Raw genomic sequence first — 23,228 nt, forward strand, 5'->3', positions numbered from 1 at the left:
AACTGCTTCACAGTCAGAAAAATGAATGAGCCTTCTTGCCAATCTGACTATACTGTACACAAGGCCAAGGCCTGTGGCATTCTATGGCAAAGCTTGTAAATTTGTGGCAATGCTGTGGCACATTTGAATAAGTTGTACATGATTTTTACAACGTAAAATAGATTGTATGTGCAAGTCATATTTGGACCTATATTTTAAATGGATATTTTATGCTGTTTGGTTTTCTTTCATTCCTTTCTCCATTTTAGGTTTTTTTTGGGGGTTTTTTTTTTTTTTTTTTTTAATGTTTCATTTTCTTATTTCCCCATCACTAGTTCTCTCCTTCCCCACTTTCCTGTCACCCATTCCCATTTTCCTCATCCAGGTTCTCTCTCCTCTTATCTGCCTATCATTGGACCTTGCTTCTTTCTTCTCTGCTCTACTTCCCCATTCTCTCCCCTGTCCCACCAATCCCAATCCTTAGTTTTTCTGCTTCAAGCGGTGTCTGCGTCCTACTGCTATCTGGGGCCAAATCCACCAGATGAGACACTGGACAGTTCAAGGCCTTTATCTGGCCCCCACTGGTAGGCGGAAACAGATGTGGGATAGGACACTAATTTCCACCTCCCACCAGAGAAGAGGACTTCAAGGGGGAAGGAAGAAATGAGGCCAAATATGTTCTACCCCACCCTCACCCCAGCTCTCACTTCCTACACCTGGCCCACTTTGATTCCCACAATTCTGTGGAGTATAACAAATTCTACAGCAAAGGCCAGATTCTATAGTCCATCCTACAGTATCCCACGATACCAGAAATATGAATGTACAAGTGCTTACTAATGCTCAACAACCTTGGGGCCTGATTTACTAAGCTTCCCCCCCCCCCCCCCCCCCTCAATAGACACAAAAATGGAAAAACATTCTTAATAAAGCAGGCCTTTAGAAAGAACGGAGACAGAATAAAACTGCAGTATTTACCATCTTGGATTTCCTACAACAAAGTGATTGGTAACCATTAAATGTACACATTTGTCGCCAAAATATTTGAGGCTATTTGTTATTCTGGCTTGTTGGGTTTATTTTTTATTTCTGCTTTAAGCCTTTGGGAAAAGTATAGAAATCTTACTAATAAAGTGACTGGGCATGACCTGGTGAATTCTGGGACTTTGTGTTAATAATCCACACACTTGTTATTTTGTTTCATTTTATTAGTGTAAACTTCACAGTATTCTAGTGAATAAATACATTTCTACTCACTTCCATTGTTTCCAACCACAAAGTTCACATTTGGTCCAAACTGAAAGGGCCCAAGCATAGAGTGGCACATAAAGTTTTTCAGTGAAATGCTTTCAATTATCCCAACTTCACCTGTACTCTGGAGAAAGAAAAATACTAATTACTTCTTTAAAAAAATATATTGAGAAACAGGTTTCTTGTGACAAAAATCCTAAGACTTAATATGTGTTTTAAAAAACAAATTCTCTTACCTGTTCATTTCCTTTCCTCTATTTCTGCTATACCAGTCAAGGATATATGGATTTTCACCCCCTTCCCAGTATCTGGAAGCAGAGTTGGTTTTTCTTTTACTAACATCACTAGTACTTATATTATGAACAGAACCAGTGAAGCCAGTATACTACTGTCAACACTTTTTTTTTTTTTGTTTGCTTTTACAAATAGTTTCTAAATCTTGAACGCTAAATAAATGTGACCATTAACAAGAAATGTAAGCTTTTTCATCATAAGTTCTTTAACATAAACCTCAAACTGTAAAGAAAAATTTCATTTTGCCTTTTGGGTGGTTTCCTTGACTGGTGTAACCGAAATAGAGGAAAGGAAGTTAATAGGCAAGATCATTTCTCCTTCCTCTTCTTTCTGCTACACCAGTAAAGGAAACATGGGAAGCACCAAACCCATTTAGACTGGGTAGGTGGATGTCAACCCTACTTTCAATAGAGATGCGCCAAAAGAGATATCCTGTCTAGTGAGGACATCCAAATCAATATCTCACAAATGGATTTAAAGTCGACCAAGTGGCCGCTTTACAGTTATCTGTGGGACTTAAAGTTCTTACTTCTGGCCATGAGGATGATTGTGCCCTTGTCAAATGGGCCTTGATTTCAGGAGGCTCTTTACCCTGCATTAAGTATAATGTGGAGGAGGAGTGAGCGAGCGAGCGAGGAGGGGGTCTGCCTTCCCCGAGGCCTACCTGGCTCTGAGGACCCGAGAAACCAGCTGCCGGCAGGAAGTGCTGGGGGCGCGGCTGAGTGACGTCAGCCAGGGCGTCCCTCCACCGACTACAAGACCCGCGGTGTGGAAAGCATTATCCGGGGAGTGAGCGAGCGAGAAGGAGGGGGTCTGCCTTCCCCGAGGCCTACCTGGCTCCGAGGACCCGAGAAACCAGCTGCCGGCAGGAAGTGCTGGGGGCGCGGCTGAGTGACGTCAGCCAGGGCGTCCCTCCACCGACTACAAGACCCGCGGTGTGGAGAGCATTATCCGGGGAGTGAGCGAGCGAGAAGGAGGGGGTCTGCCTTCCCCGAGGCCTACCTGGCTCCGAGGACCCGAGAAACCAGCTGCCGGCAGGAAGTGCTGGGGGCGCGGCTGAGTGACGTCAGCCAGGGCGTCACTCCACCGATTATAAAAACTGCGGAAGTGCGGCGCTTGGTCGCCGCTGGCGCGCCTCCTAAGCCGCACGCTCCGAAGGGGCGCGCAGCTTTGCCCGGCTTAGCCCGGAGGAGTCCGGAGTTCGGTGTGGTATTTTGGCCCTTAAAGACTCTTTCTATCCAGATTAGATGGGTAGAAAAAGGAAGGCAAAAGTATATACATCTTCACCCGCCTTCAATATCGATCAGGACCCATGGACCAACATGTCATCCGACAGTTGGATAAGCCGGAAGAGAACAGCTTGGGAGTTACATCGTTAGTCTCTCTAAGTCCTGGCGAGGGACCTTCATCTCCACCGCAGCCGAACCTGGAACCATCAAGAGAAGCGGCAAGTAAACTGCTGAGAGCAGTTCAAGGGGACTCTTGTGAGTTACAACCACTTGATTCTCCTGGAACTTTGGAAATAAGAACTTCCCCAACTTTAGAAGGTGCTAGAGTTAAGCTCCCAGTTGATATCCAATGTGGCATTGACCCGGTAGTAATACCTGAAAATGTGACATTGGTAGACTTAGGGCGGATGATATCACGACTTGATAATATTATGTTGATGAACAACTCACTGTCGACTGTGATTAATGGTAATAGGGTGTTGATAGATGAACATGCTAGGAAAATTAATCAATGTGAAAAAGATTTGGGTGTTTTGACAAATAAGGTTCAATTAGTGCAGAAGTCTGGTGAAGTGTTTATTAGAGATAGCATTGTTATGCATAAAGAAATTGAATATATAGAAAATATGCTAAGAGTTAAGAATTTAAGAATTATAAATTTTCCAGTGACACGTTTGTTATCACCAGAAGAGATGTTTAAAAAGTTCTTAAAAGAAATACTGCTTTATGAGGAGAATGATATCCCAAAAATATCTAGAATATTTTATTTTCCTCAAAAAAAAGAGTAAAAAGGGATCAAGATAATATGGTTACAGAGGCTCCCTCTAGTTTGGGGGTATCAACTTTCCTAGAAGAGTCTATTGACATAATTAGTAACAGAGCAACCCTTTTTATTTCCTTCTTAACAGAACAGGACAAGGAGAATGTCTTCAAGAAGTTTTTCAGGCATAAGGATGTGCTTTTCTGCGGTCAGAAAATTCAAATTTTCCCTGATGTGGCTCGCGCAACCCAGGCAAAGAGAAAACACTTTTTAACTTTAAAAAAATCAGGTATTGGCATTAAATGCCACTTTTTTCTTGAAATTCCCATGCCTGTGCTTTGTGACATATCAGGGGAAAAAATTTGTCTTTTCAGACCCAGCACATTTAGAAATGTTTTTGTTAGATAAAAATCAAGCCGTGATCTCAGAGAATGAAGTCCAGTAAAATTAAAATACCTCCTTTTTTCTCTGTTTTTAGTTGAACTAGGGCATCCAATAATAATAGGAAACCCTAGTTTAGGTTTATGCTTAATATATATGAGTAAATATATATTATTTCCTTGTCTCCCCCAATTATATGATATGTTAACAGTTTAGAGATATGTTTAATTATTATATGTAATTGAATATTGGATGTATAACATATTTTCCTGTTATTTCATGAAGATCTCTTTAATGAAAAATAATAAAGTTTAAATTAAAAAAAAAAAAAAGTATACTGTGGAAATGGCCTCTTTATTCTTTTTAGTTATAGTAACCTTCGAAGCGGCTTCTCCTTTACTGGGGCCACTATGCAATATGAATTTATCTGTCCTTGTGATTGAATTCGTTAACTCCAGGTACTTTATTAAACTTCTTCTTACATCTAAAAATTTGTAAACATTTTGATTATTTTTTTACATTCTACTAAAAACTAGTGGACAAATTGATTCAAATGAAAAAGATATTACCTTTAGTAAAATAAGATGGCACTGGGCTATTACTGAATCATTGGTAATTTTCAAGAATAGGTCTCTGCAAGATAACACCTGTAACTCTAATATACATCTGCTCATGTAACTGAAACTAAAAATACAGTCTTAAGGTTATGTCCTTTATTATTTGCCCTAAAAGCACCAGACATTTAACTAGCATAAGTAAGACTAAATTTAAATTCTTTTGAGGGGTGATTGGAGGCTGCAAATGTTTTACTTTGCACAGAAAACACAAAATATCTTTATGTGCTGCTATGGAAATTCCCTTTATCCTACCTCTAACACATGAAAGTGCGGTTACCTGCTCTTTAAAAGAATTTAAAGTTAATACTATCTCTAGACCCCTTTGGAGGAATGACAGGATATTACTAACTTGAGCCCACAAAGGTTAGCACAACTTTTGTCTATAGTACATCTCAAATGCACATCATAGTATCATATATCAATGAGGTTGAGTTCATCTTTGAATTTAACATAGTTGTTTTTTTTTAAATTACTGAAGCAAATAACTTTTTTTTTTTTTTTTAATAACTTAATTTTGACCTTCAAAAGCCAAACCATAAGTGAGAACGAAGAAGGGTCATCCTTCACTATTGGTTCTTGCCTAGAAAGACCCCTGCCTCCCGGCAAATTTATGGCCTGGTCCACTAGAATTTTTTTTTTTAGATCTGCATATCAGTTTCCTTGGCCAACCTGGTGCTACCAGCACCTCATAAGTTCCTTCCATCTCTATTTTCTTTATTGCACAGCCTATCAGTGGCCATGGAGGAAAAACATACATTAGCTGTCTCTTTGACCATGTCTGCAACAACGCACCTATTGCTTCGCTTCCATTTCTCTCTTCGATAACTGTAAAACCTCTTTACTTTTGCATTTTTTCTGATCACCATCAGATCTGGAGCTTTCCCCTATTTCCTATTTGCTGATATGTCTCCTGACTGAGCTCCCACTCTACTGGATTTACTGTGTTTCTAATTAGAAAACCTGCCTGCGTATTTCCTTGCCCTGCAATATGTAATGCTGAAATTGTGTCTAGTGTCTTTCTGTCCCTGCAAAAAAGTAGATTTGTCTCCTATAAACCCCTTGACTAAGAGTTCCCCTTTGTTTGTTTACATAAGCCACTGCTGTTGAATGGTCACAGAGAACTTACCACTTTCCCTATAAGATTTGTTTAAAAATGAAGTAGAGCTAATCTTATTATCCTTGTTTCCAACCAGTTGATGGACCACAATCTCTGTGTCTATATACATAGACCTTGCACAAAGTATTTTTGATGATGAGCCTCCTAGCCTGTAGATTTGTATTTGTCATCAACTGTATAGATTTGGAATATTCTAGACATACAACCTTCTCTTAATTCAGGCTGTGTGACCACTATGCGAGACTCTGTCTCGCAGAATCAGATACGGAAACCTGGAAGTCATAGCCATGTATTTGCGGCTTCCAACTCATTAAAAGAGCTATTGCATTGGTCTCACGTGGGCTCTTGCCCATGGGACTAAATTTTGGTTAAAGCCATTGACCCTATGAGCTGAAGATAATCCCAAGCCTTTGGCACCTGCTGCTTTAAAAATCCTTTTACCTGAACATGAAACTTGGTTATTCTTTGTTTGAGAGAGTGTGACCAGACCCACCTTGGTAATGATCATAGTTTCTAAATGTTCTATTTCTTATGTTGGCTGCTTTTTATTTTTTACATTGTTACAAAGGCTGGGCTGTATAATCAAACTACTCTATTTGGAGAACAGACTGCTGAGGAGGAATATGATAGCGGTCTTTAAGATCATGAGAGGTCTTGAATGAATAGATGTGAATCGGTTATTTACACTTTCAAATAATAGAAGGACTAGGGGGCATTCCATGAAGTTAGGAAGAAGCACATTTAAGACTAAACAGAGAAAAAAAATTTTCACTCAATGCACAATTAAGCTCTGGAATTTGTTGCCAGAGGATGTGGTTAGTGCAGTTATCCAAACCTCTTTTGAACCCAGCTACAATAAGTTCTTGGAGGAGAAGTCCATTAACGGCTATTAATCAATTATACTTAGGGAATAGCCACTGCTATTAATTGCATCAGTAGCATGGGATCTTCTAGGTGTTTGGGTAATTGCCAGGTTCTTGTGGCCTGGTTTGGCCTCTGTTGGAAACAGGATGCTGGGCTTGATGGACCCTTGGTCTGACCTAGCATGGCAATTTATGTTCTTATGTAGTTTCCATTCTCTCTGAATATATTTTTGTCTTGATTAACCAATCATCCAAGTAGGGATGCACCATAATCCCTCCCTTTCTTAAGAATGCTGCAACTACTAGTCAATACTTTTGTGAAAGTTCTTGGAGCTGTAACAAGGCTAAACAGAAGGGCTCTGAATTGGTAATTACTTCCGATTACACAAAATCTTAAATATCTTTGGCTGCTTTTCCATGTTGGGACATGAAAATAAGCCTCAAATAAATCTAGTGAAGTCAGGAATTTGCCTTTCTGGACTGAAGAAATTACCAGAGTTTCCATACAGAAGTGTAGAATCTGTAAAATTCTGTTCACTCCCTTTAAAACCAAGATTGTCCTGAAAGAGCCATCTCTCATCACCTCCAGAACCCACTGGTCTAACGTAATCCTGACCTACCTCCAATTAAAAAAAATAACTCACCCCTGCTCCCAGGGTGAGTTGGCACACCTTCAGTGAGGAGCCTACGCCTCTTCTTGGCTGCCTGAGACGAAAGGACTGAAACCTATCCAAAGGCAGAGTCCTCCGAGAAGCCACTCCTCTGTAGGGTCAAAAGCATCAGAAATCCCTTGGCACGACCTCTCTTGCCGAAGGAGCGTGGCATCTGCTTATCATCTCCTGGTAACAGAGGAACCTGGGACTCACCCCACTTATTGGCCATTTTTTCCAGCTCACTCTCAAGCAAGAGTGATCCTTTAAAGGGCAAACTCATAGGCTTAGACTTTGAAATTGTATTGGCTGATCAATTCCTGAGCCATAGCTGATGCCCGGCCGCTATTACCGAAGACACCCCTCTGGCCGAAGTGCGGACCAGATCACAGTGCGCATCAGCCAAAAAGGCGGCCTCTGGTTCCATTGCTGTTATAGAATTCACACCAGATTCATCGACTTCCTGAGAAAGAAGCAAACTAAAGTGAGCCACCAGGGAGCAACAAGAAGTTATCTGCAAATTCATTGCCATTGTTCCAAAGGCCTGCTTAAGGATGACCTCAATTCTTTTATTTTGTGCATCCTTCAATGCCACTCCCCCTTCTACAGGGCTAGTTGTCTGCTTGGTGATGGCACACACAAGCGCATCCATTTTCGGAAAGCGCAATTGCACTCTCCAGGTGGATCCAGGCAGTACAGCCCATCCCCTTAAAATTAGCTTCCGGGGCACCCCATTCAAGATTAATCAATTCTTGAATAGCCTCCATAATAGGGAAGAAACATAAGGCTTTACACAAAGAAATCAAAATGGGATCTTTCTTTGGCTCAGACTTGGAGTCAGCCCCAGTACCCTCAGCATCATCAATGTCTGGGAAAACAGAGCCAGTAATTCATCTTTATGAAAGAAACACAACATAGTTCTATACAGCTCCAGCTCCGGAGGAACTTCCCCATCCTCCAGGGAGAAAGGATCGGCTTCATCATCTGTGTCATCCAGGTCCCTATCGGCAAGACCCACAGCAGGTCTAGACGTACTCCCACACTTACCCACGGCACCAGACGCATGGGAATCCGCAGCCTGCGATCCTGATCTGTTAAGATTGGCTGGGGCCGTCAACTGCATCTAAAGAAAGGATTGCAGCCCTTGAAAAAATTCCACAGAAGAAAAAGGTAGAGGGTGCATGCCAAAACCAGGGGCCATCGGTCTAGCGCCCACTGAACTACCTTTCCCCGCTGACAAATCAGTTAGGGGAGCCCCAAATTCTGGCAAAACTCCTGGCAGCGTTTTTTCCATTCCTGCATCATGCTGAGAAGGCCTGGGCTTAGCAAAATCATATGGAGACAATTCTCCTGTGCCTCCAAACAGTGCTGACACAAGTTACAGGGGATACCAGGCTGAGATGTCCAAATATGGTATGCAACACAACGGGCAAGGCGCTTAGGCTTCTTTGTTATCGGCGCCATAGAGTTGTCAGTATGCTCCAACAGGCATCTGAGAACAGTGTGCCCAGCTGTGCTTGCAATAAAGTGCTTGAAAAAACAAAATAGGTGCTCAAAAAATATATGCTCAAAATTTAGGCGCCAAATATACTATTACAGTAGACACAACCGAGCACTCCCCGACATTATGCAATTTGAGCACCCGCCTAGGCACCCTCAAGTGTACCGCTGTGCATCTACCTAGCCACCCAAATAGACGCACAGCCATGTAAGCATGAACCGACATTCCTGAAGATAGCAGCCTTATGTGCAGAGAAAAAGCGCATGAACACCACCACGGTCTACCACACGGTGAACAGTCCAAGCCTGAAAGCAGGGCCTAGCCAAGCTGACCAAGTCCCCAAGCTTTCCCGGAGGCGGGAATGGATGTTGGACTAGTGTGCCGAGCACGGAGACCAAAGGGGAGAGGAATCCCTAAATCAACTCCCCCTTACTTTTTTTTTTTTTTTAATTATTCTTTACCTGAGCTCAGCCCATCCCGGCTGAGTACAGAGTCTGTCTCCGGCTGCGAGAGGAGGGGGCATATACCTTCACTGCCATGCTCGGCTTCCTGTACTTGCTAGACTTTCCAGCTGTTTTTTTTTTTTTTCCAGCTAAGTCCATGCCGGCAGAAACCAGCTACCAGACCAAGGTACTCATCTGAGGGAGGGATCCAAAGATATAATCTCAGGAAACTCGACTGAAGGAGGGACCATAAGGTATCACACAGGACAGCAGGGCAATAAACTTCTTTTCTCCTTCTAAAAAAAAATTAACATAATCCCCAGTAGGGATTATGCACATCCACCATCTGCTAGAGATGGAGAATACTGGCGGGCTGATGTCAGTGCAGGGGTATATATACCATGTTGTCAGCTTTGCTCTGTCTCCATCTGCTGGCAGAAGTGCATAACCCACTGGTGTGGATCCACCTATCTGAATGCCAAGAAATATTTCCTCACTGCTGTTTAACCTCTGGAATTAAATTCAGGGGCTTCCTTGATAGCTCGGTGAGATCTCACACAGAGCTGGAAGTCAATAGAGATTGTTTCACAATGGCTACCGCATCATATGCAACAGCCAAATTTTGTGCTTCGCTGGGCTCCTGCAATAATACAACTCTCTGCCTGCAATTTTGTTGAAAAAGTAAGATCTGTAACCTGTCTTTTAGCAATCTTACCAATCTTTTAGCATTTCGTCTAGCTCAGAGGTGCCATGACATAACTGATATAATTATCCATGCTCTACTGAAGAGTGCTAAGAACCATATGCTTGACAGCAGCAGGATATTTTTTTTGCCATCTTTTGAATAACACTGAACAAGTGCTTTAAAATGTGACTATAAAAAATTAAATGCTGCTGACTTTTAACTGCCCAGAATGCAAGCTTCAGTCAGCCTTACTTCTGGAGTGATGGCAACCACTAGCCTTACTGCCTCAGTTATCAATACCATTTTGTTTTTCTTTTAATAAAACACTTGAGTTAAATAAGTGATTTCTCTAAGAAGCACTCCTTTAAATACTGGAAATTTTAAATATATCCTACCTGATCCCACTTTCATTGGGATTAGGGTAAGTTGTAGGCTCACTTCAAGGTAAGGAAATGTACAGGAGAATGGCCACTTCACAAGCTTATGAAGATAACAGATATGAGCTGCTAAACTGCTTCTGCTGTAAGTTATATGAAAAGAATTTAAAAACTTTAGTCTGAGTATGTGCCTGAGCCAACATCCGCCCTTCTACTAACTGGAAGCAAAAAATACTTGCTACACTACTTTTGCTCATGACAGAAGTACTAGTGACGTTATCACACACACAAAAAAAAGAAGTCAACTCTGCCTCCAGAGGCTGAAAGGGAGGATAAAGCCATATGACCTTGACTGGTGCAGCAGAAAAAGAGAGAAATCAACTATTGAACCTACCGATGGGATACAGTCAGGTGTCATCACCCCTCCATAGCCTGGGACAAAGTCTGCACTCTCTAGGTTGAACATCGCACCATCTAACCCCAGCGTGATGGAGGAAAAGTGTCACTGCAATGCCCAGTGTACTTGGAGCTTTATGGGCTACTCCTTCCTCAGAAAAGGATGGATGGGATAGGAGGGAGAAAAGAGGCTGAAGGGAGAAGGAGAGGTTGAAGAAAGACATGCAGGGGAAATGAGAATGGAAAAGAAAGGGTGGATGGAGATGGAAGAAGAGCAGCAAGAAGTTAGAAAAGCAAGCAAAGAATTAAAATAGGCACAAAAAATGTCGAAGACACACAAACACACAAAAAAGACAGCCAAACATGATAAAACAAATGAGCAAAAATAGGAGAAAATACATGAAATAAAGATAAAGTAAAATACAGCAAATAGCAAGTTAAAAGGAAAACTATTTTTGTGCTGGCTTCTAAATAATTTTGTCTGGTAGCTAAGTTTTCTAAATATTTTTCCATTTATTATAGGGATGATTTTTTTTTTTTTAAATTTAAGGTTGACCTATGGGATGTGCTCTAGCTCATTCTTTTAAATACAAAATGGACTTTCAGATGTGACAAACTTTAGCTATTTAATAACATAATTTCTATTTTTCTAATGCGCTAAATACTTCTTAAAAATACTCTACCTACTCAATTATATGGTACTGTTAGCACCTTAACACCCTCCTGCTGAAAATTTCAGGCATATGGAAATTTATACTGACAGGGCATCTTACTGCTTGGGAATAGGAGTTGCTGTCACAATAAGCCTGCGAGTGCCTTCCCTCTTCAGTGCCATCCAACTCCTCAGCTGCTTGTCTCGCTCGCTTGTGTTCCACTGCTGCTGAGGTAGGACTCCCATCCTTCCTCTTCCCCATCAGGGCTGAAAAATGCAATATACGTCAACTGAAATTAATGTAATAAAACCAAGGATGACAGGCAGGCAATTTAAAAGTTAAAGATCTGCAGATGAGACATCTGACGGGCAATTCTGTTCCTCATGGAAATTTCTATTAAATCTTTACCATTCTATAAGCTCAAATCAAAGTAGGGCATCAGCCACAGCCTCACAAAGAGGTGATTTCTACACCAGCAGAAACCAATCATATTTACTACTTCATTGATACCATTAAGTAAAATAAACATGCAAAAGAAATCAGAATTAAAGAAAAACAAAGAGAATACATAATACTAGACAACTATAAAAAATGATTACCCTCTACCAACAATGGAGTCCAAGAAGCACTTGCATACACAAAAACCCGAATGCTGATTGCTTACAGGACTCTACAGATGGTGGAAGTTAACTAGCTTTAATAAAGAGTCTAGGGTTTCATGCTAATTTTTTTTTTTGCTTTTTATGTTTATTACTTCCCCTTCAGTCTATTGTTTGGAGGCAAAAAGATATCATAGCCAACTGACTGTTACAAGCAAAGTAGTATTATTCTTATATCCAAAATTCCACCATACCTGCATTTCAAAATTTCATACAGCTAGCATGCTAAATAGCCATTAAGGCTGCATGCACATTCAATATGGTAAACCAGCAACTTCAGAGTGCATAGGAAAAGGAAAAAAACAACGAAATAGGAGACATTTCTTCATTAGATTACTGTTGAGAATTCATCTGGAATATTACATCTATTTCAGGAAGCTGCTTAACGTCATGACCGCAGATGCACTACGTGCCCCTCCGCTCTCCTACACTTTCTGGATCTTGCTTACAAGTTATTTAAACATATGAGACTCAGTCTTCTTGTGGTGGGAAAGGCCGCAGCTTTATTATTTAATTAACAATAACATTGAGATGCAGGAGTCGCCCTTCTTATCTGCGTATAAATCGCCAGTCCAGGGTACCACCTGCCGAGTCTCCTAGCAAGGCAGTCCCTCCCTCCGGCCCCCCGCCATGCTGCTCCTAGCAAGGGGACCCCCATCCAGGACTACCAACTCCGGCCCCAACTCGTGCACCCACCTAAAGCTGCGACGTGTGTATAAACAGTTGAATAATGCAATGATTAACAAAGATACTAAGTAATGAACAAAATATTCATATAACAAAATACATTTAACAAAAGCAGGTTACACCCCCGTCCTTTTGTCGGGGCCACGACGCGCGCAGATCGCGCATCGCGGTCCAATGACGTCACTGGGGCCTCGCGCTCTCGCGAGAGGCCCCGACCGACACACCCCCAGAAACCTCCTTGCTGCGCTGGAGGAGCGGGGTGCGCTCCCCGTGCCCGGCGGCGGTGCCGCCATTAGCGGCAGGCTCGCACACGGGGCGCAAGCCCTTGTATGTCTATGGATATGGACAGAGTGGAAGTAATCCAGAGAATAGTCATGGGGAATTTTGTGCACAAAAACTTAAATTCTGCATACTTTTCATTGGTTAAATTAACATAATATATATGACAATCTTTACGTAATTAATTAAAAATGTAATACAGAAAAAAGTTATTACCTAAAAATGCAGATTTTTTAAATATTTTGAGCAGAATTTCCCTGTTCACTGTAGGAATATCTGTTCCCCCTATCTCCCTATTCCCCTGGCCAGTGTGTTTTCACTTTGCCCACTCAGGCCCCAACTCCTCCACTGCCACTCTCTCTCCCCTCACCCTCTAGGCCAGAGCTTTCCAAACTGCAGGTCGCTTGCAGTGTGCAGGTGTGTCGCGCAAGCCTGGTCCACATAGCCGTTCCCCTCCAGCATCACGCGCATGCGACGGCACGTGACACCGCGCCATCAACTCAGACGTGAATTTGGGCTTTTTTTTTTTCTAGCGATTCACTTTTTTTTTTTTCAGTTCGTGGGTTGCTTATTATTGGGCAATTTTTGCTGTCAATCACAGTTTTTTTTTTTGGGCTTGATGGGTGGGACTTGAGCCCAGCTGTCCCTGTCATTGGCTGCTGCTGCCGATGAGGCCTGGCCACGAGGAGTACTGACTGCAAGCAACAGTGTCTGGTGATCATGGAAGGTGTTATGCACCACGGCAAGCTTGAACCCTGAAGGGAGTGAAACACTTAACTGGCAACAATAAAAAAGAAGAGGTACATGAGTGTGGGGGACAGATGTGCTTGGGCTTGTTTTTTGGGAAAATAGTGCTTATTGTTTCATGAAACACTGTCAACAATCAAAAAGAAGAGGTACATGAGTGTGGGGGACAGATGTGCTTGGGCTTGTTTTTTGGGAAAATAGTGCTTATTGTTTCATGAAACACTGTCAACAATCAAAAAGAAGAGGTACATGAGTGTGAGGGACAGACATGTGCTTGGGGGAGGAGAGAGATGAGTGTGTGGGGGACAGAATTTGTTTTATTATTGTTACTTTTAAATTATAACAACAACATTAATCTTGGAATATTATATATTTTTAATATAAATGAAAGGTTTTCATGAGATAAATAAAATATGTATATATTTAAGGAAACATACATAAATTGTTGAAATATGTTTCGTTCATTTAACCTTTAACCTCTGGTTTACTAGTAGACTGAATTACTGTGTCATGAAATTATGTTTGTCTAAAAAGTGTCACCAACATGAAAAGTTTGGAAAACTCTGCTCTAGGCTCAATCCCTTCCATTCTATCTCCACTCCCAGAGTTTGACCCCTCTCTCAGTACTGCCCCTCACACAGACTCCCTCTCTCTCACACACACACACTCATACAGCCTCCCTCCTTCTCTCACTCACCCCTGCGTACTGGCTCCCCCTCTCTCACACACATACACGGATCCCTTTACACAGGCTCTCTTTCTTACATACACACCCTCACACAGGCTCCTCTCTCACAAACAAGCAGCTGCGCAGGAGAATTCTGCGCAAATTCTGACCTCCGCAGTAGCACAGAATTTCCCCAGGACTAAGAGAAGGGCTAACAAAGCAATCCACTGTTTGCTCCATAAGTCCTATAAAAAGAAACTTTAAGATCTAAAAATGCATGCCCCAGCACAGAGAGGAAATATGACAAATATTTAAATCTCTCAAGGACAAAGGTAGAAATTTCCCAGGTGCTAATATTTGGTGTCTAGCATTGTCCTGGGTGGAGCCACACCACCTCTGCTACTGCAGCAGTGCCATCCTTAGACTAAAAGTTACCTTCTCAGGTCTCTGTGCACATCCTCCTGACCCCTGCACTTCAGACTAGACTGGATGAGGATGGCTGATAATGAGAAAACTGAACAGCAATTACATCACTTGCACTAGTCTGATGTTGTGATATCAAACCAACAGTATTAACCACATTATACTTTTGAAGAAACTACAAAAAGGCTCTCTAAAATAAAGTTTGAAAATAAAAGTTTTGTACGGACAGTGGCACACCCCTTAAAAGTTTCCAAGTCATAAAAGCCAAAACCCAGATGGCCAACCAGGGGGGCAGAGAGTATGCCATGCTGACCTTTTCAGGCAGTAAGTTCCATGCAAACCCAAAAGGGAACAAGGGCACTAGCATATAGAAAGACATGATTTAATGGGACACAGTCAACATGGATTTACCCAAGGGAAATCTTGCCTAACAAATCTGCTTCATTTTTTTGAAGGGGTTAATAAACATGTGGATAAAGGTGAACCAGTAGATGTAGTGTATTTGGATTTTCAGAAGGCGTTTGACAAAGTCCCTGATGAGAGGCTTCTACGAAAACTAAAAAGTCATGGGATAGGAAGCGATGTCCTTTCGTGGATTACAAACTAGTTAAAAGACAGGAAACAGAGAGTAGGATTAAATGGACTATTTTCTCAGTGGAAAAGGGTAAACAGAGGAATGCCTCAGGGATCTGTACTTGGACCGGTGCTTTTCAATATATAAATAAATGATCTGGCAAGGAATACGATGAGTGAGGTTATCAAATTTGCGGATGATACAAAATTATTCAGAGTAGTTAAATCACAAGCAGACTGTGATACATTACAGGAGGACCTTGCAAGACTGGAAGATTGGGCATCCAAATGGCAGATGAAATTTAATGTGGACAAGTGCAAGGTGTTGCATATAGGGAAAAATAACCTTTGCTGTAGTTACACATGTTAGGTTCCATATTAGGAGCTACCACCCAGGAAAAAGATCTAGGCATCATAGTGGATAATACTTTAAAATCGTCAGCTCAGTGTGCTACAGCAGTCAAAAAAGCAAATAGAATGTTAGGAATTATTAGGAAGGGAATGGTTAATAGAACAGAAAATGTCATAATGCCTCTGTATCGCTCCATGGTGAGACAGCACCTTGAATACTGTGTACAATTCTGGTCGCCGCATCTCAAAAAAGATATAGTTGCGATGGAGAAGGTACAGAGAAGGGCAACCAAAATGATAAAGGGGATGGAACAGCTCCCCTATGAGGAAAGGCTGAAGAGGTTAGGGCTGTTCAGCTTGGAGAAGAGACGGCTGAGGGGGGATATGATAAAGGTCTTTACGATCATGAGAGGTCTTGAACGAGTAGATGTGACTCGGTTATTTACACTTTCGAATAATAGAAGGACTAGGGGGCATTCCATGAAGTTAGCAAGTAACACATTTAAGACTAATCGGAGAAAATATTTTTTCACTCAACGCACAATAAAGCTCTGGAATTTGTTGCCAAAGGAGGTGGTTAGTGCAGTTAGTGTAGCTGGGTTCAAAAAAGGTTTGGATAAGTTCTTGGAGAAGTCCATTAATGGCTATTAATCAATTATACTTAGGGAATAGCCACTGCTATTAATTGCATCAGTAGCATGGGTTCTTCTTAGTGTTTGGGTAATTGCCAGGTTCTTGTGGCCTGGTTTTGGCCTCTGTTGGAAACAGAATGCTGGGCTTGATGGACCCTTGGTCTGACCCAGCATGGCAATTTCTTATGTACTAACAACAACTCTTGCCCCGAGTACTGTTTTTTCCAGCAACTATCCTGTTTATACTTTATGGTCTCTTGTTCTGTATTTGGTGAGGGTTTGTCTGTGTTCTGCATATGTGACTGAGGTCTATAGCAGCCTGGCTTGTTCTGTTTTCCTAATAGGAGTTGTATTGACATTTTAGAAATTGGTGTCATATTTGCAGAATTGCCTTTTCATAATTAGGGTTTTTACTGCTTCAGTGTTGACAGTTAGTACTTTTAGTATGGGAGGTTTACTATAATGTAATGGTAATTCAGTTTATTCTGGTCTTTCTGAAGGCAAAGTCCACACCCAATATGCATTACAATAGGCTTAATACCATATGCATTCCAAGTGAGTTTTTTGCTTTTTTGCAGGGTTGTGATATTTTTACTTCAGAACACTATAGTTCAATGTCCTTTTTCATTAGAATTAGATATTACTAATACATAATTTTTAATTTTATGTAGCACAGGCAGAGGGGGCACAAGCATAAGGCTGTAACGTTTTCCTAATGCCCTTGAAACGGCCCAGAGAGAGTGCCATAGCACACAACCCCCCCATTCATTCTCCAGGGGAAAATGCTGGGAGGCAGTTTTTAAGGTTCCTGTGACTGTGGTAGAGTTGTTAGCCTTCTATAAACACTATTGCTGATGCTCTGTCCACCACTCCTCTGGGAACTCTGATCCCCTATCTCCCCCCTTCCACAGCATTTGAAATCACCAAATGGGCCAGACTACAAAGAGACCCAACCTTGCTCCTCACAGAGCTAGACTGGATTTAAAATGTTGGCACCCTTAAGCAAAGTGTAATGAACAACAACATCCTTTGAAGCTCTGCTGGCACATGGCCCTAAAGGAAGCAGAAGCAGGATCCTCTTTGGCCTGGATTTTTGGCACCTTCAAATTGTGGTTTCCTACGCAGTTGCCAATGTCGCCTATGCTGAAATCCAGGCCTGAGTTGCACCCAAAGTTGGAAAAAACTCTTAGGAACTAAGCCCCTGATTTAGCACATCCCGCACATCACATTTAATCCTGAAGCAGTTCCACCCTACGCAAAGGACAAGTAGTAAAACTTAAGACTAACTTTGAAGGGACCAGAGTAACCTCAACTAGTGCAGGAGTAGACAACGAGCTGCATATGAGAACTACATAACATTGCATGCAGCCAAAAGCTTAAGCAACCATGGGAAGGCCCAGCTTACCCTGAATCACTCCGAAATTAAGAGAAGTCAACTACAGTAACTCCAGAAGCTCTAAGTAAGAACCAGGACAACACTGACACCCGGAAAGAACGAAACAGCGAGTCTACAGAAAGTCCCGCGCTTGCGGAAACGCCCCGCCCCCTCAAAAAGCACGCCCATTCTTATTTTTGTTGTTATTGCGCCTTGCAGAGCGAGAGAGACCCCTGGACTAATGCAGACACTTACCGGCCGCTCCCGGACAGCACCGCCCGTTGGGCCTCTGGTGGCACAGCAGAAACGGAACGCACACTCCTCGGTTAAAAGCGATACATCAACGATTTGCGGAAGAAAGAAAAAAGTTTAAACTTCCACCGCTGCGGCACTCGCGCCAGTCCCCGCTCCACTTCCACTGTCTACAAACCGCCAGTGTCTGAAGGGCTTCTGCGGCTTACGTCAACACATTTAAACACTGAGTGACGCAAAGTGCTGGGTACACTGGAACCAATGCTGACTTATTACAGCTCAGGGAGCTAAGGTTCGGGAGTAGAGCGTTTCCGTGTTAGTCGCTTGGTAATGACGTCGTCACGTGATCTGCGGAATGTCGCAAGAGGCTATCAGATTAACATCAAACAGAAAACAAGAGGCTGGGCGGGAGCTTGCCTCTCCTAGGGCAATGGAAAACGCCGGCGGTATCATATTGTTCTCTTCTTGTTGGGTGACGTTGGTTGGTTGGTCGCGCTCTGTGCTGTGATTGGAAACTGAAGCTAGTGCTGGCGGGAAGTTCGAAAATTCTTAGCGCTATTCCGCTGACGGAGTGACCGAGGTTTCTCCGAACTCATCGTTTCGTTCGGGGTTCTGCTTTAATCTATTTCAAGCCTCGGTGGATCCTCATTGACTGTTAACGGTTCTTGTATCCGACGTGCCCTGTCCAGCCTAGGAAACCAAAACAACCTCTCATGCCTTCAGGTTTGTGTAGACCCCACGATGTGACTGTAGTGTTGCACAGATTTTCAGATCAATGCTTTAGTGAAGGGGCTCATTATATCTGCTCATTAAACACTGTTCTGCCACTTCCGTTTGTTTCCCACATTTTACTCCGAGGATCATGCAGGAGGTGGAGAGGGACAGCGAAACCATGGACTTACTGCTTCCTGTTGTGATCGCAGAAGGGGATTCTAACGTTGTAGCAGAACAAAAGCTCCAAAATTGTGGAACTTTGTACCCAGATTTCATATCTAGCAGGTTTCTGCATGCTATGGACCTCGGGGAATGAAATTGAACCTGGCTTCCTATTTCTAGCCACCACTAACCTGTCATCATCGACCTGGCTGATTTCTAAGTAGTTGTAGCCTCTTTATTCCAATTCTGATAGTTCATGACGTGTGGTGTCATTAGGTCAAGCTTTTTACCTGCCCTTATTTTCTCCTTTTCACTTTACTGGATGGTGCCTAACCACTACCGATACCTGCTGCCATTGAGCTTTCCGTGTTTAATTCACATCTTTCTTTATGGAAAAAGTGATAGGAATCTGAAGTAGTCTCTCACTAGACGTGGGGCCGATAAAAAAAAAAATGGCATGGCAACAAATCATGAGACAAACACATACTTTTTTTTGCAGTGGGATACAGAGTTAATTCTGAAATCAAGTAATGCTGCACTTTTGGGGAATAGAGAAAATGGTCAGATCAGGCAGGCCTAATGATCTTTCTTTGCCCTCAGTTTTAGAGGTGATACCCATAGACTGGAGACAAAGCATTGAAGACAATGGGGGTGACAGACCTGTGGCAGATTTTGGATCCTGTGAAGCAACACATTCAGCTGAAGAGTCTTAGTGGGAAAACCCTTGCTGTTGATCTGAGCCTCTGGGTCTGTGAAGCACAGACAGTGAAAAAGATGATTGGAATAGTTACGAAGCCCCATCTCAGGTATCTTTAAAGCAGAGCTGCTACAAATCAATCGCTTGAATCCATGTGAAAGCACATATTTTGGGGCCTTTGTGTTTGTCTTTTTATTTTTTTTCCCTAAGGAAATTTATCAGTATTTATTACAAGAACAAAAATGAGAGAAAATCAATGATAAAGATAATTTATCATTTTTCATAGTTTATTTTGGTGTTCAAAAGCCAGGACAATAAAAAGTATGTATTAAACAGATTATAGTTCTAAATGGGGATTCCCAAATGCTTTATGAAGGTGGCCAGATATCTTTCAAAGCTAGGTGACAATGTTAAATGATCTTTTCTTCTAGCATCTCCCTTTTTATTGTCGTCTCTCTCCCAACATTTCCTCTCAATCCTTCTCCTCTTCCTGCTTGTTTCCTTTTCACCTTTTCCCTGCCCCTTTCTCCTCAGCATCTTCTCTCCACCCCCACACACAGTGCTTGCCTCTTCCTTCCCTCCCACATCACTTGTTCCAGTGTCTCCTTTTCTCTTCTAGAAGGACACACTTTCCTGTGCTTCTTGTCTCAGCAGTGGCAGCTTTGGCCTTTCTTCCCACCAACAACTCTGGGACTCCAGTGCAGATCTGGTTGCTAAGCTAGTTTTTCTTTAGAAGCAGCTGCTCTGGCCTCCCTCATCCGGTGCAACGCCATTGGTGATTCCAGCTTTGACAGTGGATCTCGTCTCCATCTCTACTTCCTTCTTTCTGCCACATGAGCATGTATTCTTGGCTGCAACTTGCTGCTCACGTACCGTTTTTGCTACATGTATGGTCTGAACCCAATTCCCGTGCATACCCCACTATCGGTTTCTGGGGGAGAGATACTGGAAAGCATGCAGCTATGTTTTTGAAATTAGGGTGAAAATTGGTTTAAACCAACTTTCATCTTTACAAAAACCTCCACATTTATCAGTGAAAATAGGTTTACATTGAAAATAAAGAACTCTACATATTTCATCTTTAAATATTTTTTTTTTGCCTTCACTTTAGAGAAGGCAAGTCCCCTTTAAAAAAAAAAAATCTAGTATTTTTATCCAGAATGTCTTCCTCCCATTTTTGATATCTTTCTCCTAGAGCCAAACTATTTAAGCAACGGTTTTTGCCAGGGTGTTATTTCATATGTGTGGTGTTTTGAAATATTTTATTTGGCGTTTGGGAAATTTAAAATGTATATGAATTTAATAGAAGTTATTCTATTTGTCAGTAGTTTTAAAATATTCTTTTTTTAGTTATAATTGATGCTTTTTGTTTCTTGATTGTATTTGTTTTATGAGGAATGATGGTTCTGTTTTTCTGTTATATACAGAGTCTGGCTTCTTGGGCTTTCCTTTTCAATTTTTGTCTGCATGTTGTTTTTCTAATTTGTGATCCTTTATTCTGTATTTGTTGAGGGTCTGTCTCTGCTCTGTGCGTGTGACCAAGGTGAGAGATTCTGCTAGTGTGTAGCGTCTGTGTAGGGATCTGTAGCAATTGGGTTTGTTTCGTTTCCCCAGTAGATGGTGTATTGGTGTTCTGGGACCCAGTGCAGGAAAATCCAAAAAAAGGGCCAAAAACTAAGTCGGCGCGAATCCCCTCAGGGACAGCTGATGCTGTTCAGCCTGCACCTGATCTTTTTCAGCTGAGTGCGGGAACGGAGGCCGTTTTACAGACAGGCTGCCATGGGGGAGATGGGGTTTCCTCCTTAGCCGAGGCTCCCCGAAGACAGGGAATTGGTGCTGCCTGCTTCCCCTGACACAGTCCTGAAGGGACTTCTGACTCCTCCTCTGACTCATTCTTCATTGTATTCCTGCATAAGGCTTTTAAGGCTTAAAAAGCAGGAAAACTGCAGGGTGGGGGGAAGCCTGCCTCCTTGGGGACTAGGTCCCATGCTCGCAAGCTTGCTAAGACTCGTGAGGGTGCGGGTCCGGTCAAGCCCAAGTGTCCCCTCCGCATGGGGGTTCCTTGGGGGGGGGGGGGGGGTACTGACTCCTCATCACAGGATTCGGATGCTGAAGATCCAGATTCTGCAGGGGGCGGATCCAGATCCACAACAGGTAGCCAGAGGTTCGCAAGCCATGGATGGGGATGACCCTAAGGTGGTGCGCCTCTTTCGCAAAGAGGTGCTGACACTCCTTATCCCAGTCATTCTTGATGAGCTAGATATTGATAACCCTCCTGAAGAGGCCAAGCTCGGTAAGATAGATCCAGTGTTGTTGGGCCTGAGAGGTCCTGCCACAGCTTTTCCCTTCCATTTCTCAGCTACGGATTTGCTGTTCCGGGAATGGGATAACCGGACCTCGGCTTGAAGGTCAGTAAGGCCATGGACAAGCTGTATCCTCTGCCAGAGGAGGCTTTGGTGATGTTGCATGTGCCTAAGGTAGACACGGCGATCTCTGCGATCACCAAAAAGACCATGATCTCAGTTACAGGGGCGACAGCGCTTAAAGACCTCCAGGACAGAAAGTTGGAGGTGCAGCTCAAACGGATTTTTGAGGTCTCTGCCATGGGGGTCCGGGCAGCTATTTGCCGTAATTTTACGATGAGAGTGGGACTCTGCTGGGTACAGCAATTACAAGCCAATGCGGGCTTTTCAGATGAGGAGGCTGCCCAGGCGGGACATCTATAATCTTCGGTGGCTTACTGCGCTGATGCCTTCCACGACCTCTTGCGTACGTCAAGAAGGTCCATGGTATTGTCTGTTTCAGCCCGGAGGCTCTTATGGCTAAGAAATTGGTCGGCAGACGTCTCGTCTAAGGCACAGCTGGGATCTCTGCCTTTTAAAGGTAAACTGCTCTTTGGAAAGGTGTTGGAAGATATGATCCAGTCCCTGGGAGAAAATAAGGTATACAGTTTACTGGAGGACAGACCTCGCTCTCGAGGTTCCTTCTCGTCATGGGGAAGATTCAGAGGGAATCTGTATCAGCCAGCGAAGGCGCCCAGTTCTTCCTTTTGCCCAGTGCCAGCGAAGCAACAGGCCTGGTCCCAGCTGTTTCAGGGCCGAAGGTTCGGCAGAACCGGTTCGGCTCAGCCTTCATCGGGGGCAAAGTCGTCACAATGAAGGGGCGCCGGTCCACTCCTCGGTGCCAGCAGTAGGGGGCAGACTGTCCCAGTTTTTCGAGGAGTGGGCCAAAGTGACTACAGACCAGTGGGTGCTGACCATGATAAAACAAGGCTACGCTTTAGATTTTGCACGCCAGCCCCGGGACGGGTTTCTCGTCTCCCTCTGCGGGTATGCCTCAAAGCGAGCAGCGGTATGGGACACGTTGCAAAGACTTCTGCAACTAAGAGCCATTGTACCAGTTCCTCCAGATGCATGAAGAAGGGGATCGATATTCCATTTACTTCATGGTGCCAAAGAAAGAAGGTTCCTTTCATCCTATTCTAGACCTCAAGAACATGAACACATGTCTGAAGGTGCCTCGCTTTCGCATGAAGACTCTACGGTCAGCCATTGTTTCGGTAAGAAAGGGAGAATTTCTAGTGTCGCTGGATCTTACAGAAGCTTACCTGCACTTAGGCATCTGTCCGGACCACCAAAGGTTTCTTCGGTTCTGCGTTCTGGGCCAGCATTTTCAGTTTCAGGCTCTACCCTTTGGTCTGGCAACCGCGCCCAGGACATTCACCAAGGTGTTGTGGTGGTGGCGGCGGCCCATCTCCGGAGGGAAGGTCTTCTGGTTCATCCCTACTTGGATGACTGGCTGATTCGAGCAAAAT

General features: G+C 43.1%; 2 protein-coding genes across 4 annotated transcripts in view; one reads left to right on the forward strand and one right to left on the reverse strand.

Moving 5' to 3' along the window:
• The window catches only part of SMC6 (structural maintenance of chromosomes 6), a 317,112-nt gene extending 299,131 nt beyond the window's left edge, over nucleotides 1–17,981 (reverse strand). Inside the window, 3 exon segments of the mRNA XM_029595951.1 lie at nucleotides 1,237–1,354; nucleotides 11,317–11,462; nucleotides 17,845–17,981. Of these exon segments, the coding sequence (XP_029451811.1) occupies nucleotides 1,237–1,354; nucleotides 11,317–11,457 (259 nt within the window). The 5' untranslated portion in view covers nucleotides 11,458–11,462; nucleotides 17,845–17,981.
• Nucleotides 17,982–18,428: 447 nt separating this feature from the next.
• Nucleotides 18,429–23,228, forward strand: part of GEN1 (GEN1 Holliday junction 5' flap endonuclease) — a 129,585-nt gene continuing 124,785 nt past the window's right edge. For 2 of the 3 annotated variants that reach the window (XM_029595952.1, XM_029595954.1), the window contains exons 1-2: nucleotides 18,429–18,564; nucleotides 19,318–19,523. In XM_029595952.1, coding sequence (XP_029451812.1) covers nucleotides 19,363–19,523 — 161 coding nt within the window. In that variant the 5' untranslated portion in view covers nucleotides 18,429–18,564; nucleotides 19,318–19,362. Of the gene's footprint in view, nucleotides 18,565–18,592; nucleotides 19,524–23,228 lie in introns of those variants that run through there. The other variant, XM_029595953.1, reaches the window with a different exon arrangement.

This window comes from Rhinatrema bivittatum, chromosome 3 (assembly GCF_901001135.1).
Source record: "Rhinatrema bivittatum chromosome 3, aRhiBiv1.1, whole genome shotgun sequence".
Classification (NCBI taxonomy): Eukaryota; Metazoa; Chordata; class Amphibia; order Gymnophiona; family Rhinatrematidae; genus Rhinatrema; species Rhinatrema bivittatum.